The sequence below is a fragment of the Vulpes lagopus genome, chromosome 23 (assembly GCF_018345385.1).
Source record: "Vulpes lagopus strain Blue_001 chromosome 23, ASM1834538v1, whole genome shotgun sequence".
NCBI lineage: Eukaryota > Metazoa > Chordata > Mammalia > Carnivora > Canidae > Vulpes > Vulpes lagopus.
The window spans coordinates 24865771-24881076 of record NC_054846.1 but is presented as its reverse complement, the minus strand read 5'-3'; the positions used below and the strand labels follow the sequence as shown (position 1 = coordinate 24881076).

The 15306-nt window shown below is 33.9% G+C and overlaps 1 protein-coding gene across 2 annotated transcripts in view; it reads left to right on the top strand.

Annotated features, from left to right (window-relative positions):
* The window catches only part of SCYL2 (SCY1 like pseudokinase 2), a 69091-nt gene that overhangs the window by 41354 nt on the left and 12431 nt on the right, over positions 1-15306 (top strand). For both annotated transcript variants that reach the window (XM_041738495.1, XM_041738496.1), the window contains exons 11-15: positions 3041-3154; positions 6472-6604; positions 8431-8549; positions 12612-12712; positions 14866-14932. In XM_041738495.1, coding sequence (XP_041594429.1) covers positions 3041-3154; positions 6472-6604; positions 8431-8549; positions 12612-12712; positions 14866-14932 — 534 coding nt within the window. The remainder of the gene's footprint in view (positions 1-3040; positions 3155-6471; positions 6605-8430; positions 8550-12611; positions 12713-14865; positions 14933-15306) is intronic.

The window sequence follows — 15306 nt, the reverse complement described above, 5'->3', positions numbered from 1 at the left end:
CCATAATTATAATTTTCTTTCATGCTTTGATAACTCAGTCTTCTAAGTGCTCTTTCTATACTGAAGTTAATTTGTGTAGCAGGTAGATAGAAAACCAGACAGTAATTTAGTGTGACTATTCCTAATGTACATTTGTAGTTATGCTTTGTGACAAAGGTGATGTTAAACTGTTGTGTACTTTGCCAAAACTTTTACTCCTTTAGCTTTGCTATTAAAAGTTTGGTTCTGTAAGGCTATATGGAAAATAATTTTGGATCACTGTTAAAGTTTAATTTTTTTGATTTTTCTTTTTACTTTGGAAGATAAGTACTTATTTTAAGAACATCTCACTGCATAAATGGTTTTATATTTAAAGTTTCTTTGCCAGTATAGAAATCCTAGTAAAGAAAAGCAGAATTTTAATTTTTAAAAGCTATTGACCTTTTTTTTTTTTCCTAATATGAACCTAGTATCAGGGGCACCCAGCTAGCTCAATCATTAGAGCATGTGATTCTTGATCACAGAGTTGTGAGTTTGAGCTCCATGTTGGGTGAAGAAATTACTTAAGAATAAGTGAAGTGAAACTAATACCACATGTATAAGGTCACTTTTTTGACTCATTTCAGTCTTTGTCTAAGTTCTTTTGTTCAAAGTTGTGAAATTGATGTTAAATTTTGTCCGTATAAGGTTATGCTTTTAACGTGAGAGGATTAGGGAAGGTGTACTTATTTCTACATTTTTAGCTCTTTCCAAAGGAGTTGTGAATTATTGCTTCCTAAAACATTCCCCACAGGCCTTGGTCACCAACCTGGTCTTATAGTCAGTGAAATTAAAAAAGAGAGAAAAGGCATGAAAGCCCATTTTTCTTCCTAAGGGGATTCATTTAGCCAATCAGTATTGGCCAATAAGTATTTATTAAAATAGTTAATATTTAATCCAGATTAACCTGTGCAACTTTGCTGAATTTTCCAAACCAGCATTTCTTGTATCATTCAATATAAGTCTTCAGTCACCAATCCAGCTAATTAGTATCAGCATTGCTCGGTGGAGTCTGATAAAGTTAAAAGACTAAGCTTTGGGAGAATCCTAGAGCAAGAGTAAGAAACATCTTTTCAAGTTTCATGCAAGTAGAAGACTAGAAAGTAACTTCTGAAATTCATTTTTGGGGTGATATTTATAAAGTGAAATTTGATTAAAAATATTTAAGAGGCTAAAGAGTTTAGAAAAGTATTTGGAAAGTAGAGATGGTTTACCAAAGTTAGGATGCTTAGAGGCATGAACAGGAATAATATATGTGAACCAATTTAAAACATTTTTACCTTTAAAATTAAAGACAGAAGCTGTGTTTATTCTCCTCTCTCCACCATCAGTTATAAAGTATATACTACAAGGCAGAGAATACTGAGAATGAGCAGATGACTTCCTTGAGTTTGATTTCTTTCAATCTCCTATTCATAGGTTCTTGATCATATTTCCTCGGAAGAGCTCTTCCTCCCCTCCTTTAGCTAAATGATTTAGACATAATTTAAGATTTGCCTCTTTTTAACCTACTGCTAGATTATACAGTACAATGCACATGCATGCCCACTGTCTTGAATTAAAGGCTGACCTTCCCTACGGACACAGCCTCTGGTAACAGGAGCAGTGTCTCATGAACTATTCATCCTTGCGTATTCTCTCCCATCTGTGGTAAATGGTCCCGTGATTGTAGCTTGTACTTCTTATCCTCAAGTTATGTCACTTATTTAAAAACACTTATTTATTGTGGCTCTAAGTGGATATAAATATATAACTCTTATATCTGCCTCTTGGAAATCTGAGAATAAAGCAAATAAAATATGTGGCCATTGTTTTGATAACAAATTCTTAGTAGTTAATTCATTTCTATCTGCTAACGATAAATGAATGTCTTTAAGCATACCAAAGTTTGTCCAGCTCTTTCCCTGATACACATTTATGCCACATTTAGTCCCCCTTCCCTAGTCCCCCCATCTTTTCCTCTTAGCTTCTTACTCAGAGTTCCCAGTTACAGTCACTTACATTAGGGCCAGCATTGGCTAACAATGTTGTAAATAACCTTTTCCTGTTTCTGTGACTTATACTTGCTTAAGTTTCAGAATTTGGAAGTATGTAAAAATATAAAGAAAATCAGAATCCGGGAACCCTGGGTGGCGCAGCAGTTTAGTGCCTGCCTTTGGCCCAAGGCGCGATCCTGGAGACCCAGGATCGAATCCCATGTCGGGCTCCCGGTGCATGGAGCCTGCTTCTCCCTCTGCCTGTGTCTCTGCCTCTCTCTCTCTCTCTGTGTGTGACTATCATAAACAAACAAACAAACAAACAAAGAAATAAATAAAATAAAAAAAAAAAGAAAATCAAAATCCTCTCTCAGAGATGTCCAGAGTTAACATTTCCAGATGTCCAGAGTTAACATTTCCAGATCTATCCTTGAGTCTTTCTCCCTAAGCCTATAGACAGACACATGTACATACATATTTTAAAAACTGGGGTTATATAATAGTATCTTATTGCATTTCCCCCCAGTATAATTAAATTATCTTTTAAAATATATTAAAGAAAATGTTTGTATTATATTCTGTCATAAGGATATATGTTAACAGCTAAGAAATCCCTTATTTAAGAGGAATAGTTTTATGTCACATTGTACTTGATTTTCTGTCATGTGTACTTGCTAGTCCCTCAAAGATAGCAAAACTTAGGTGTTCCCATTTTTAAATAATAAATGATGAGGTGTGTTATCAGGGAAAGAAATTAGGAACGCGACCAAGGAAATCTTGTTACCATATGCTAGCTTATATGACCTTGCGTGATTTTGAAGATGGTCTTTTGAGTCTGTTTCCTCATATATAAAGTTGAAAACTAATGATAACTGTTCTTTCAAATAGTTATTGAAAGGAGTAAATGATATAATGTACATGAAAGTTTATTTCAAACTATGTGACAAATTAAATTAGCCTTGCAAATACAAAATGTTTTTTAATATGTGAGAGAAAAGGTGAAGAGAATCTTTCCCTGAGATTGAATTGGTGTATTTTCTTAATAGGAACTCTGTTTAAACATCATTCCAACCTTTGCGAATCTTATAGACTACCCATCCATGAAAAATGCTTTGATTCCAAGAATTAAAAATGCATGTCTACAAACGTCTTCTCTGGCTGTAAGTAATTGCATTATAATTTGTGCTTTTCTTTAACTTCTTATTGTTTTAAATTATTTTCTTATTGCTAAATAACCCTTTTATAGTTTGTATATATATATATTTCATCTTGGCTGTAGATAACCTTTATATAGTACTATAAAAGTGAGCAGTGACTGTAGTTTTCCCTGATACATAATTTTGCAATATTGCATCCCTGACTTCCCATCCCTTAACTTTGAGTTCTCCAATAGAAAATTTGAGTAATTTTTCTTTTTTAATACTTTTCTGCTTTAATTCATAATTTATTTTGTTGGTAGTTTTAAAATAATCATGAGAGTTTAACTTGGTGTATAAGCCTAAAAACTTTTTGAACAGCTTCTTTTTATAAATTGTCTTTATTTTTAGTCATCTATTTCTGTACTTTTTATCTACCACTTTACTTGCCTACTTTAGAAAAAATAAGGGTACAGTAAAGCAATACATTAATAAGCATACAAGTGGGGGGAAATACTTGTGCTCAAAAATCTAGGTCAAAGGCAGATGACTCCTTTGAATATAGAATTTTGAGAGTTAATAGTTGGTAGTCAGGGAAGTAGTAAATAACAATAAATAACAGTTCTGATTATTTCATATTGGGAAGAATGTATATTCCCAACCTTTTCTCTGACAGTAGATCATAGGAATTTATCCACAGATAATTCTTTATTAGAAGTAACATTAACATTCTCTTCAAATAGCAGTTTTGGAAAAGAGGAAGAAATGTCCTTTGTTCATCTGATCAGTTCTTTCTATTGATGTTTGATAATGGTCATGTTATTAAATTTGCATTTTGCAAATACAGTTCTTTTGAGATCTCTTCTATCTTAGGTGCAATGCAAATTTAAATATAAGCATTTGTGGCTTAAGCTTTAACTTAAGACAAAAGCAATTTATTTATTTATTTATTTATTTATTTATTTATTTATTTGACAAAAGCAATTTAAATGGCATTTTACCTTATAGTGATCTAATCCATTTTAGTTCATGGGTTTCTTTTTTGGGTAGGGTGGTGGTGGTGGGGGTGTATAAAGGCTCTGAGATGGAAAACAACACCAAAATAGGAAAAAATAACATTGTTTACCAAAATGAACAAGTGTGAAATGAAGTCAAGAAACTTGAGTTCTTGGGGATCTCTGGGTGGCTCAGTGGTTCAGCGCCTGCCTTTGGCCGAGGGCGTGGTCCTGGAGTCCCGGGATCGAGTCTCCTGTCAGGCTTCCGACATGGAGCCTGCTTCTCCCTCTGCCTGTGTCTCTGCCTCTTTCTCTCTCTCTCTCTCTCTATCATGAATAAATAAATAAATCTTAAAAAAAAAAAAAAAAGAAATCCGAGTTCTTATTCTGACTCTACTACTAACTGACCTGTGGCATTGGGCAAGTTACTCTAGCCCTCTGAGTCTTTTTCTTCATAAAAGTTAAAAGTATTTGAAATTCAGTTCTTTTCCCTGAAATTTTCTAAATTTTATGATTGAATTTTTGAAATAGATGGTAATACAATACAGCTTAAAATTTCATTTTCAAAATGCCCTTTAAAAATCTGTAGGCACCTGGCTGACTTGGTCAGTAGGGCATGTGACTTGTGATTTTGAAGTTTTAAGTTCAAGCTCCATGTTGGTTATAGAGATGACTTAAAATAAAATAAAAAATAAAATCTTAACCCCATAAGTCGTACTGTATTTTATGGTGGCTTAGATTTATTTTAGCATACTTATGTCAAAGTACATGTTCTATTTCAGTTCTAAGTATTTATGCAGAATGAGTGGGAAGCACTGATACTTAACTGATCTGAATTGATGCCTGGGGATGTCTTTTTAAGATGCCAACTGAGCCATTAAAGACATGATTACAAAGAGTTACACTGAATATATTTAGAGCAGTAACCCTGGAGTGGATTTGCATTTTTTATATCATGTATAGTGCTCCTATTTTCAGAGGGACAACTGTGAGTTGTGAATTGCATTCATAGACATAGATCTCTAAGGTTAAAAATTTCTAACTGGGAAATTAGTGAAACATGTGTTATGAGTTAGAATTGTATTTTAATACTGTTTCCTGAAAGAAAAGAAAAATAAATTCTACACAGAGGTAGGTAAAATGCTCCAAGAGTTCTATTTCTTCATGACTTACATGACTAATATTTTATATTAAAAATAAAAAATTAAACTAGTATGTCTAACTTGACACACATACACACACACATAAAGAATGTAGCAAATCATTTTATAACACTGATTCTAAGAACAAATCAATTTGTTAGAATTAGAACTCTTTTTGAATTTGTAATATCCCTTATGTTTGAATTTCAGAAAACAGTTATACTTTTTCAAAAAATTTTACCATCTTTCTTGTAGATATGCTTTTTTTTTTTTAACCAACTAAATTATTTTCTGCTTTTCTTAGTTTTGTGGGTTTTTTTGTTTGTTTGTTTTTGGAAATTGAAATTTAATTGATAGGATCCTGACTCAAGATACTATTTTTAAAAAATTGAAATATAATTGATGTACAGTGTTAGATTAGTTTCAAATGTCTAATACAATAATTGAACAATTCTAAACGTTCCTCAGTGCTCATCATGATAAATATACTCTTGATCCCCTTTATTTCACCCAGCCCCCAGTCCCCCACCCACCTCCCCTTTGGCAACCATCAGTTTTTTATATTTAACAGTGTGGTGTGTTTTTTGCTTTGTCTTTTTTCTCTAAGTATTTTATCTTAACATATTCAAGCTAAAAAAATAGGGTGTGAAGTATTTATCAAAATTGTCAAGTGAATATATAGAATTTTGATAAAAGAGCTCTTAAGTATCTGTGTTAAAGATATATTTAGAAATAGAAAACTTTATGTAGGGTAAAATATAGTTTTCACATGTTGAAATATTTAAGAATGAATTAAATCTGAGTTATAAATAAACTACTTGAAGCCTAGTAAAATTGGTCACTTGGTAGGAGAATGTAGTCCTTTTAATAATTCAGATATCCCCAAAGAAATATTGTTAGTAAATACATGTATAGTAAAGCTTCTCTAATCCTAATCACTTCATTTAAAAGGATACAAAATTGAAGTCATCACTTAGCTAACTAGTACCAGTGTCCTGGTAAAGCAATAATAAATTCTGAAACAAGTCCAGGGGAGTTAGTAAATATGGATTTCTTATGTTAATAAAGGACGAAAGCTTTAAAACCTACTTTTATTGAAATTTTAACATATATATTTACATATGAAGATTAAATTTATAGTTTAACATTTTGTTCTAGATTGTAAAGACTTTAAATGACTAATGCAATTTACCTCTTTTAATAGGTTCGTGTAAATTCATTAGTGTGCTTAGGAAAGATTTTGGAATACTTGGATAAGTGGTTTGTACTTGATGATATCCTGCCCTTCTTACAACAGATTCCATCCAAGGAACCTGCAGTCCTCATGGGAATTTTAGGTAGCTGAAAACTTAATGTCATTTGATGCTACTTTTTTGTTTTATAGTCATGCAAGTGAATTTTCCAAATTACAAAACATTTGGTATCATTTTCTCAAGTATATGGCATTTAGTAATTGAGGAATGATGGGATAAATACTGTGATATAACTTCTTTGTGTTAATTTTAGCAAAAACTGTAGAAGCTTCCTTGACATTTACAAAAGAATTAGACATTTGGGAATCCCAGCTTCACAAATAATCATGATCACATGTAGTTTTCCCTGTAAAATGATACCAAATAAGAGAGGCAAACGAAGCTGCTTGAAATGCTGATGCCAGTCTTAATAGTAATACTTGTTGGTTATTTGGTACCCATTTTGTAAAAAGTACTATACTATTTTCTCTGCATTATCTCATTTTATCCCCTCCAAATTCCAGTCAGAGAGGTACTATTATTTCTGCTTTACAGTAAGGAAATTGAGGCCCAGAGTTTAAGTTAGTTATCCAAGAAAACACAACTGATAGGGCTGGTTTTTAATTTGTTTATGTTCAGATCTTAACCAGTATGTTTCACAACTGAGTGATACGCTGATAAAACATATCAGCCTTACAGCATTTCTATCCTATCAGCATAATTACAAATTACTTTGTCAAGAAACTCTAAAATTGTTTATTAGTTAAAGCTTTGATGGTCTAGTCTGGAAATGCTGAGGTTTTGCTCTACTCCTGGAAACAGACATAATTGTAGAATCATAAAACATTAACAAGTTTACTTTTTACTAAATTTAAAGTTTGTTAATTTTGAAGAAAAACCAAATTATTCAGCTGTGTATTTTTAACACCTACTATAATGCCTATAGAAAGTCCTCAGTAAATATTTGTAGGAATGGTCAGCAAATAATTTATTGTGGATCTCTGTAGACATGGGATATGGTATGAAATTTTTAGGCTCAAAGAAATTAGTCTTCTTGAGAAGGAGTTTGGCATAGCAGAAAGAGCCCTAGCTCCAGTCCTGGCTGTGTCAGTTCCTAGAATGACTTTGAAAAGTTGCTTCATCTGTCAAATGAAGATGAAAATGCATCATTATGGGAGTCTTATGAGAATTCACTGAGACAATGGGAAGGGAAAAGTAATGAGCATAGCAAATAAGTGCCTAGCAAATGAGCATTTAGTAGGTGTTCAATAAAATTACTCTTTGAGTATATAAATGAAGTATACATTAACAGGAAAGTGACAGGATATGGTATGTTCTAAGGATATGGATTATACACAGAACACAACAGACAGTCACCAAATGAGAAACAATGTGCTCAGTTTACCAAATGAAGGCTTTGTGGAATAGGGGTAATAAGCAGAGTCTTGAAATTTGAGTAAATTACTATAGGGAAGGATCAGGTGGGGGTGAATTAAATTATTAAAGTTTCAAATATGTTAAGTCCAATTAGTTAAGCAAATGAAGCTTTAAGACCTACACTCACACACTTGTGAAGTAGAGGTCTCAAGTTTGAGTGAGAAGTCTGAACTATATATTCAGATATTTTCAGGATAGAGGGTCATTCTGTAACCTTGCTGCTGCATTAAGGCTTTTGGTGTTACGCTGACATTAAATGTGCTCTTAAGCCAAAAGAATTCATGATAAATATGTCATGGTGTTTAAATCAAAACTGGTGATAAAGCTGAAATCATCCTGATCCATATGTAAGAGCATTCTCATTCTAGGCACTGGCAAGAAAAAGTTTGTAATTATACTGATTATCAAGAGATTTCATGTACATACAGTATTTTCCTAATGTCTATTAATATGTGGTATTGAACTATAAAATTTGTCTCATTCTTTTCTATCAGGTATTTACAAATGTACTTTTACTCATAAGAAGTTGGGAATCACCAAAGAACAGTTGGCTGGAAAAGTATTGCCTCATCTGATTCCCCTGAGTATTGAAAATAATCTTAATCTCAATCAGGTAGGAATAGTTTTGTGCTTTATTCAGTTTATCCAGCTTACTGTTTTCTTGGCATTAAATATATAAATATAATATATTTAAATGTTGCTAAAACAAGGAAGAATATGCCACAGAGTTCAATAAAGAAAGTTTGTGGATTCAAAGTAAGCAGTATGTGAATTGGAAGGATAGATTAATGAAGCCTTCATTGGGAGATAGTAAACAACTAGAACATTGAAAGATATGTAGGGTTTTGGGCTACTTCAAATTGGGGCTGGAAAGTTAACATGAACAAGGAAAAAATTAATGTAATGTGGCTGGGATGTGTATCTGTTATTTATTGTTACATAACAAATCACTATAAACTAGATGGTTTAAAACAATTTTATTATTTCATTGTGTTTCATTGGCTGGATCAGCCAAGCCAGGGCATGGATTCTCTGTTCAGAGTTTCTCACAAAGCTACAATCAAAGGCTGGGGTATCATGTGAAGGCTCAACTGGGGAAAGAAGGCTTTGCTTCTAAGCTGCTTGCATGGTTGTTGGCAGGATTCAGTTCCTTTTAGGTTGTTGAAATGAGGGCTTCAGTTCCTAGCTCTCTGTTAGCTGGAGGCCCTGTCAGTTCTGTGCTTCATGGCATTCCAGCATGACACCTTGTTTCATCAAAGTGGGAGAGAGAGTTGACTAGAAAGATGGAGGATGTAGCATCCTGTAGGATAATCAAGGAAATGACATCCATTACCTTTGTTGGATTCTGTTGCTTGCCAGCATGTCACAGGTCTTGCCCAATCAAAGATTAGGGAATTACACAAAGGCCTTAGCAGCAGAATGAGGAGATAATTTAGAATCATTGTAGAGTCTGTCTGCCATAGGAAATAAATAATCCAGTTCAACTGAGAGGTACTTGTAATATAATAGGGGAGCAATGGGAGATAGATAAATCAAGACTAGAATAGGTAGACTTTAAATTGCTGTCTGATTTAGGTATTTGCTTTTTGTGGGTTTTTTTTTATCTTAATTCTAGTATAGTTAACATACAGTGTTATATTAGTTTCATGTGTACTGGTTTAGGTATTTGAAATTTCTAGATGTGGTAAACATTTGATCAAAAAGGTAATGTAGGGGCACCTGGGTGACTCAGTTCATTGAGCATATCCCTTCAGCTCAGGTCATGATCCTGGTGTCCCAGGATCGAGCCTTGCATTGATCAGGGAGCCTGCTTTTCTCTCTGCCCCTCACCCCACTTGTGCTCTCTCTCTCTCTCTCTCTCTCTCTCTCTTTCACTCTCTTTCGATCTCTCTTTCAAATAAATAAATAAAATAAAATCTTAAAAAGAGGTAATGTGTTCAAAGATTATCTCTTTGCATACCTCTATCAGCATAGTTATCACAGCTATGTACTTATGTGTCTGCCTTTCCCAGAAGGCTGGTTATTATATCTTATTCTTTATTATATCCCCAGCACTTAGCGCAATGCTAAAACCAAAAATATTTATTGAATTGAGAGAAAATTTGAGTTAGAGTAATGATAAGTCATTTTGTTCACTGTAGAACTGCTGTTTAATGGAGTAAAATGGAAAAAGACTGGGATTGGTTGGTTACTGTTTAATAAGGAGTGTCAGGAATGGATAGGCAGGCAAGATTGGGTACTAAGTACTGAAAGTGAGTTAGAGCAATTAAGGAAGCAGAACACTGGGAGTTAAGCAGGAAAGCTTTTGTGGAGAGTGCTGAGTGAATGGAGTTTTGGAGTTAGAGAAATTTGTGAAATTAATCAGATCCAAAATTTCATTTGAAGTGGTATGGTAAGCCTCTGAAATTTTGTGTCCCTAAATGTCAATTTTTGGTTTGATAGTTTCTTCATACCTTGGGTGGCAGGGTTGAGGTTATAATTGGCCAAAAAGAAAACAGTGGATATTGGGGGAAAATAGGATGATAATATGTGTAAGTCCAATTTTGGTCATTTCTGTTATTAGTTTTCATATTTCTGATTGAAGATGTTTTTAAATATTCCCAAATGCTTATTTCAGGATATATAATTTCATTTGAAATGTGGTGTTAGTTTTCTTCAGCTGTATGGTTGATTTTTTTCTTTAGAGGCCTATTTTCATCAACAGCAATACTTTAATTCATATTTTCTGGTATTTTACAATAGTTAACATGAGTGTGGTCTCTTTTCTTAGTTCATGGAAAGGGTTCCTAATTTAAGACTGCCCTCTTCTGTCAATTCTGATTTAAAATAATCTAAATATATTATTATGTGAAAAAAGATAACTTGATTTAAGAAAGTACATTTTTTTTGGTATTTGATTATAAAACAGGGAATACTTAGTAGCAATCAAAACATCATACCACAACTTGTGTTGGGTGAGGGTTCCAAAGACCACTTCCAGATGCAGTGATTCATTAGAAGGAGTCATGGGCTCAGCATATAGTTGTATTCATGGCTATGATTTTTTAAAGTAAAAGGATATAAAGCAAAATCAGCAAGAAGAGAAGGCTTATAGGGCAAAGTCTGGAGGAAACCAGATTCAGTGTCCAGAGTCATCTCCATATATGTACCTTCCCTGGTAATGAGCGGTGACTGTATATATGAAGTGTTGTAGCTCCATCTGCCCGTCATGTACTCAAATTCCAGACTTCCAGAAGGAAAGCACATGTTTAGCATAAAAGTCTTTTTTTTTTGCATAAAAGTCTTTGTACAGTTTAATGAGCCACTATTATCAGTTAATGGCGGGAACCCTCCTAAAATCTGACATTCTGGACACTGGCCAAGGGCCAGCCTTGCAAGACGGCCTTTTCAAAGACAGCAGTCCAGACCTCCTATGCTAATTCTTCTGTTCAGTGTGCAATGATACAGATGAATCTCACAGACATAATGTTGAGTAAGTGAAGCCAGACACAGAAGATCTACCAGATGATTCCATTTATATTAAGTACAAAAACAGTCCAAGCTACATACCAGAAGTCAGACTAGTGTTTACTCACGATAAGAGGGGTGGGAGGCAGCTAGAAAGGGGCACAAGGAAACTTATCGGGTACTGCCAGTGTTCTTGTTCTACATCTGACTACTGGTTAAATTCATTTGAATGTTTTGATATGTGTGCTTAGGCGTATACTTTTCTGTTAGTATACTTCATTACAAAGTTAAAAAGATTAATCAGAGAGTCCAGACAAACTGCTCAGGAAGTAATGCCTTTTGTTACTCTCATGGTAAGACAGAGGATGAACAGATGACTCAGCCCAGTGAGGAGCAGTGTCCCATAGAAACGAGCTCTGGAGACAGGCTTACATGAATTCTGAGCCTGCCAAATGTTATTTAGTATCTCTTACTCAGTTGCTTTCTCTCCCTGAGCCAGTTGCCTCATTTATGGAATAGAAATATTAATAAATCTACTTTGAAGAGTGGTGTAAGCAGCACAAAAAGATTTGGGAGGGAAAGAAAGCAGTTTCTAGATTCTTCCTGCAACATATGGTGGTGTTCAAATAAATTGTTCATGATGATCTCAGGTACTCTAAGAAACATCATTTAACCAGAGCTTAAACTACATTATGACATAGTGTTAAATATACTTTAAGAACTTTAATTATTTGAAAGTTAAACTACATACATTTAATATTTCTATTAACTTTTTAGAAAACAGATTTATTTTAGCCAAACATCATTTTTTTATAATAATCTGAATAAACTGATTTTTTAAAGCATTATTAAATCGGTTGTTTCCAGATATGCAGAACTTTAGATGGTCAGTTTGGGACTATTCGAGGAAATCAGTATGTAATTACTGGGGGTAAATTTATAAGATCCCTGAATAATAGTTAGATAATTCAGGCTATAAAACTAATTGAGATACATTTTCTGGAACTGAAAATCCTCACCAATTTTATCAACATCATACAGACATACTATAAAAGCTTGCTATGATATGCTGAGTTTAAATATACTATTTTTGTGACATCAGTTCTATGAGTGGGTCATATTCTGGTAAAAATAGAGAATATTATTATTAACTCATTGAATTATTTTATTAGATTACATTTGCTGCTAATTTGAAATATTATAACTATGTCAATTTCTTATTGCATAGTTCAATTCTTTCATTTCCGTCATAAAAGAGATGCTTAACAGATTGGAATCTGAACATAAGACTAAACTGGAGCAACTACATATAATGCAAGAACAGCAGAAGTAAGTAGGTTGCATATGAATTGTACATGGCCCAGGAGTGAGATTAAAGTTACCTCATGATTGATTTTCTGGAATAAGGACTAGAAAAATTGATAGATTTCTGTGTTTATTTTTAAATTAAGTTTATTATTATTAAAGATTTTATTTATTTATTTGACAGAGAGAAAGAGAGCATAAGCAGGGAGAGCCGCACGTAGAGGGAAAGGGAGAAACAGGCTCCCTGCTAAGCAAGGAGCCTGATGCAGAGCTTGATCCCAGGACCATGGACTGGTGACCTGAGCCGAAGGCAGATGCTTAACCGACTGAGGCACTCTGGCACTCCAAGTTTATTATTTTAATTTCAATATAGTTAACATACAGTGTTATATTAGTTTCAGGTGCACAATATAGTGATTCAACAATTTTGTACATCATTACTCAGTGCTTATCATTAATCCCCTTGACCTGTTTTCACCTGCTCCTCCCGTAACCATCAGTTTGTTCTGCACAGTAAAAAATGGATGGATTTCAATTTGACCACAAGTAAAACATTTAAAAAAATTCCAGCACGTTAACTTGAACTGATTGAAAATACAATGTTGTAGACAATCTAATGTCATTTCTCAGGGTGATCACTGAGAGTACCACTTACACGTTTTTCAAATCTGTGAAACCCTGGTGTTTTGATTTCTCCTTTTTTCTTCTCCCTGATTCCAGAAACATTTATAGAGCGTTCATTTCATATTTAATACCACAGCATCCACTTCTTTTTTTTTAGGGAGGATTTTCTTTTTCATTTATTCATTCATTTATTTATTTATTTTTTTTTTAAGATTTTATTTATTCATGAGACACACAAAGGGAGAGAGACAGAGACACAGGCAGAGGGAGAAGCAGGCTCCATGCAGGGAGCCCGATGCGGGACTCAATCCTGGGACCCAGGGACCACACCCTGGGCCAAAGACAGTCGCTCAACCGCTGAGCCACCCAGGCATCCCATTTATTTATTTTTTTAATTTAAATTCAATTTGCCAACATATAGTATAACACCCAGTGCTCATCCCATCAAGTGCCCTTAGGGAGGATTTTCTAAATTTGCAAAATACTAGTATTCAAAGGAGGAAGGGAAAGGTGAAAATGACTGGAGTTTTTATTAAACTCCAGTTTATTTAGAGAAAATCTCCACTATATTTGTTTCCCAGAGAAAAACACATGATTTTAGGATGCCTGTTAAATCCTGAGCCAAAAGACCTCAGTAAAAAGAAACATCAGAGGCGCCTGTGTGGTTCGTCATTTAAGTGTTCTGCTCTTGATTTTGGCTCTGGCCATGATCTCAAGGTCATGAGGTCAAGCCCTCCATTGGGCGCTGTGCTGGATGTGGAGCCTGCTTAAGATTCTTCCTCTCCCTCTGCCCCTCCTCTGTCTTTCTATCTCTCCCCTTCTCTAAAAAAAGAAAGAAAAAGACTTCAGAAAATCAGTAAAATTGGTATCAGTTATGAGCAAGGTTCCCAGATAGAAATTGTTTAGCTTCTGCCCCAAGTGTAAGATGAAAGCTTATGGAAGTAAATATACCAGGTGTAGAATGACATGAAATAGCCCTTTGTATGCTCTACATATTCTGTGATGTATATATTTATGTTATTTGATGGATTGGCTATTAACCCTGAAAAATAATTTTTAAAAATTTATACAAGAAAATTTTAATATCAACTATTTATACTAGAGGTGTAAATTAACTTTTTTTCCCTTTTTCCTATCTAAATCTTACCTATTTTTCAAGGTATAGGTCTGGCTCATCATAGTGATTATAGCATTTATTGTGAATCAGATTCTGAATTTAATCACATCAAGTTCCTCATACCTTCTTTCTCAGTGACCTATAAGCTCTCTGACAATAAGAATCATGCTTGTCTGGTTTTATGATACACTGAGTAAATTCTCTGGTAAATCTCAAATACTGAATTAAAAAAAAAAAGGCTTGTATATGCAGTGTTACTTTTGGGCAAGCAGACATTAATTGTAAATAATAAAAAAGATTATGACTGGCCTTAAAGACTAAAATTGCAATTTGTTTAGGTTCTAATAAACTCCATATAGATGAACTATTTTTAATATGAATTTTTAAAAATAAGCATTCCTTTTTATTGCATTGTCGCAATTCAACTCTCCTGCAGATCTTTGGATATAGGAAATCAAATGAATGCTTCTGAGGAGACAAAGGTTACAAATGTTGGGTCTCAGGTAAGATATTTAGTTTATTCATTTACTTGTTTGTTTATTTTCTCCTAAGATTTTATTTAAATTCAAGTTAGTTAACTAACATATAGCATAGTATTGGTTTCAGGAGTAAAATTTAGTGATTTATCAGTTGTGTATAGCACCCAATGCTCACTCATTACATCAAGAACCCATCACCCATTTAACCCTCATCCCTCCCCTCCAGCAACCCTGTTTGTTTTGTATATTTGAGTCTCTTGTACTTTGTCTCCCTCTCTGTTTTTATCTTTATTCCCTTCCCCCATGTTCATTTGTTTCTTAAATTCCACATGTGTGTGAAATCATAAGGTATTTGTCTTTCTCTGACTTATTTCACTTAGCATAAAACACTAGTTCCA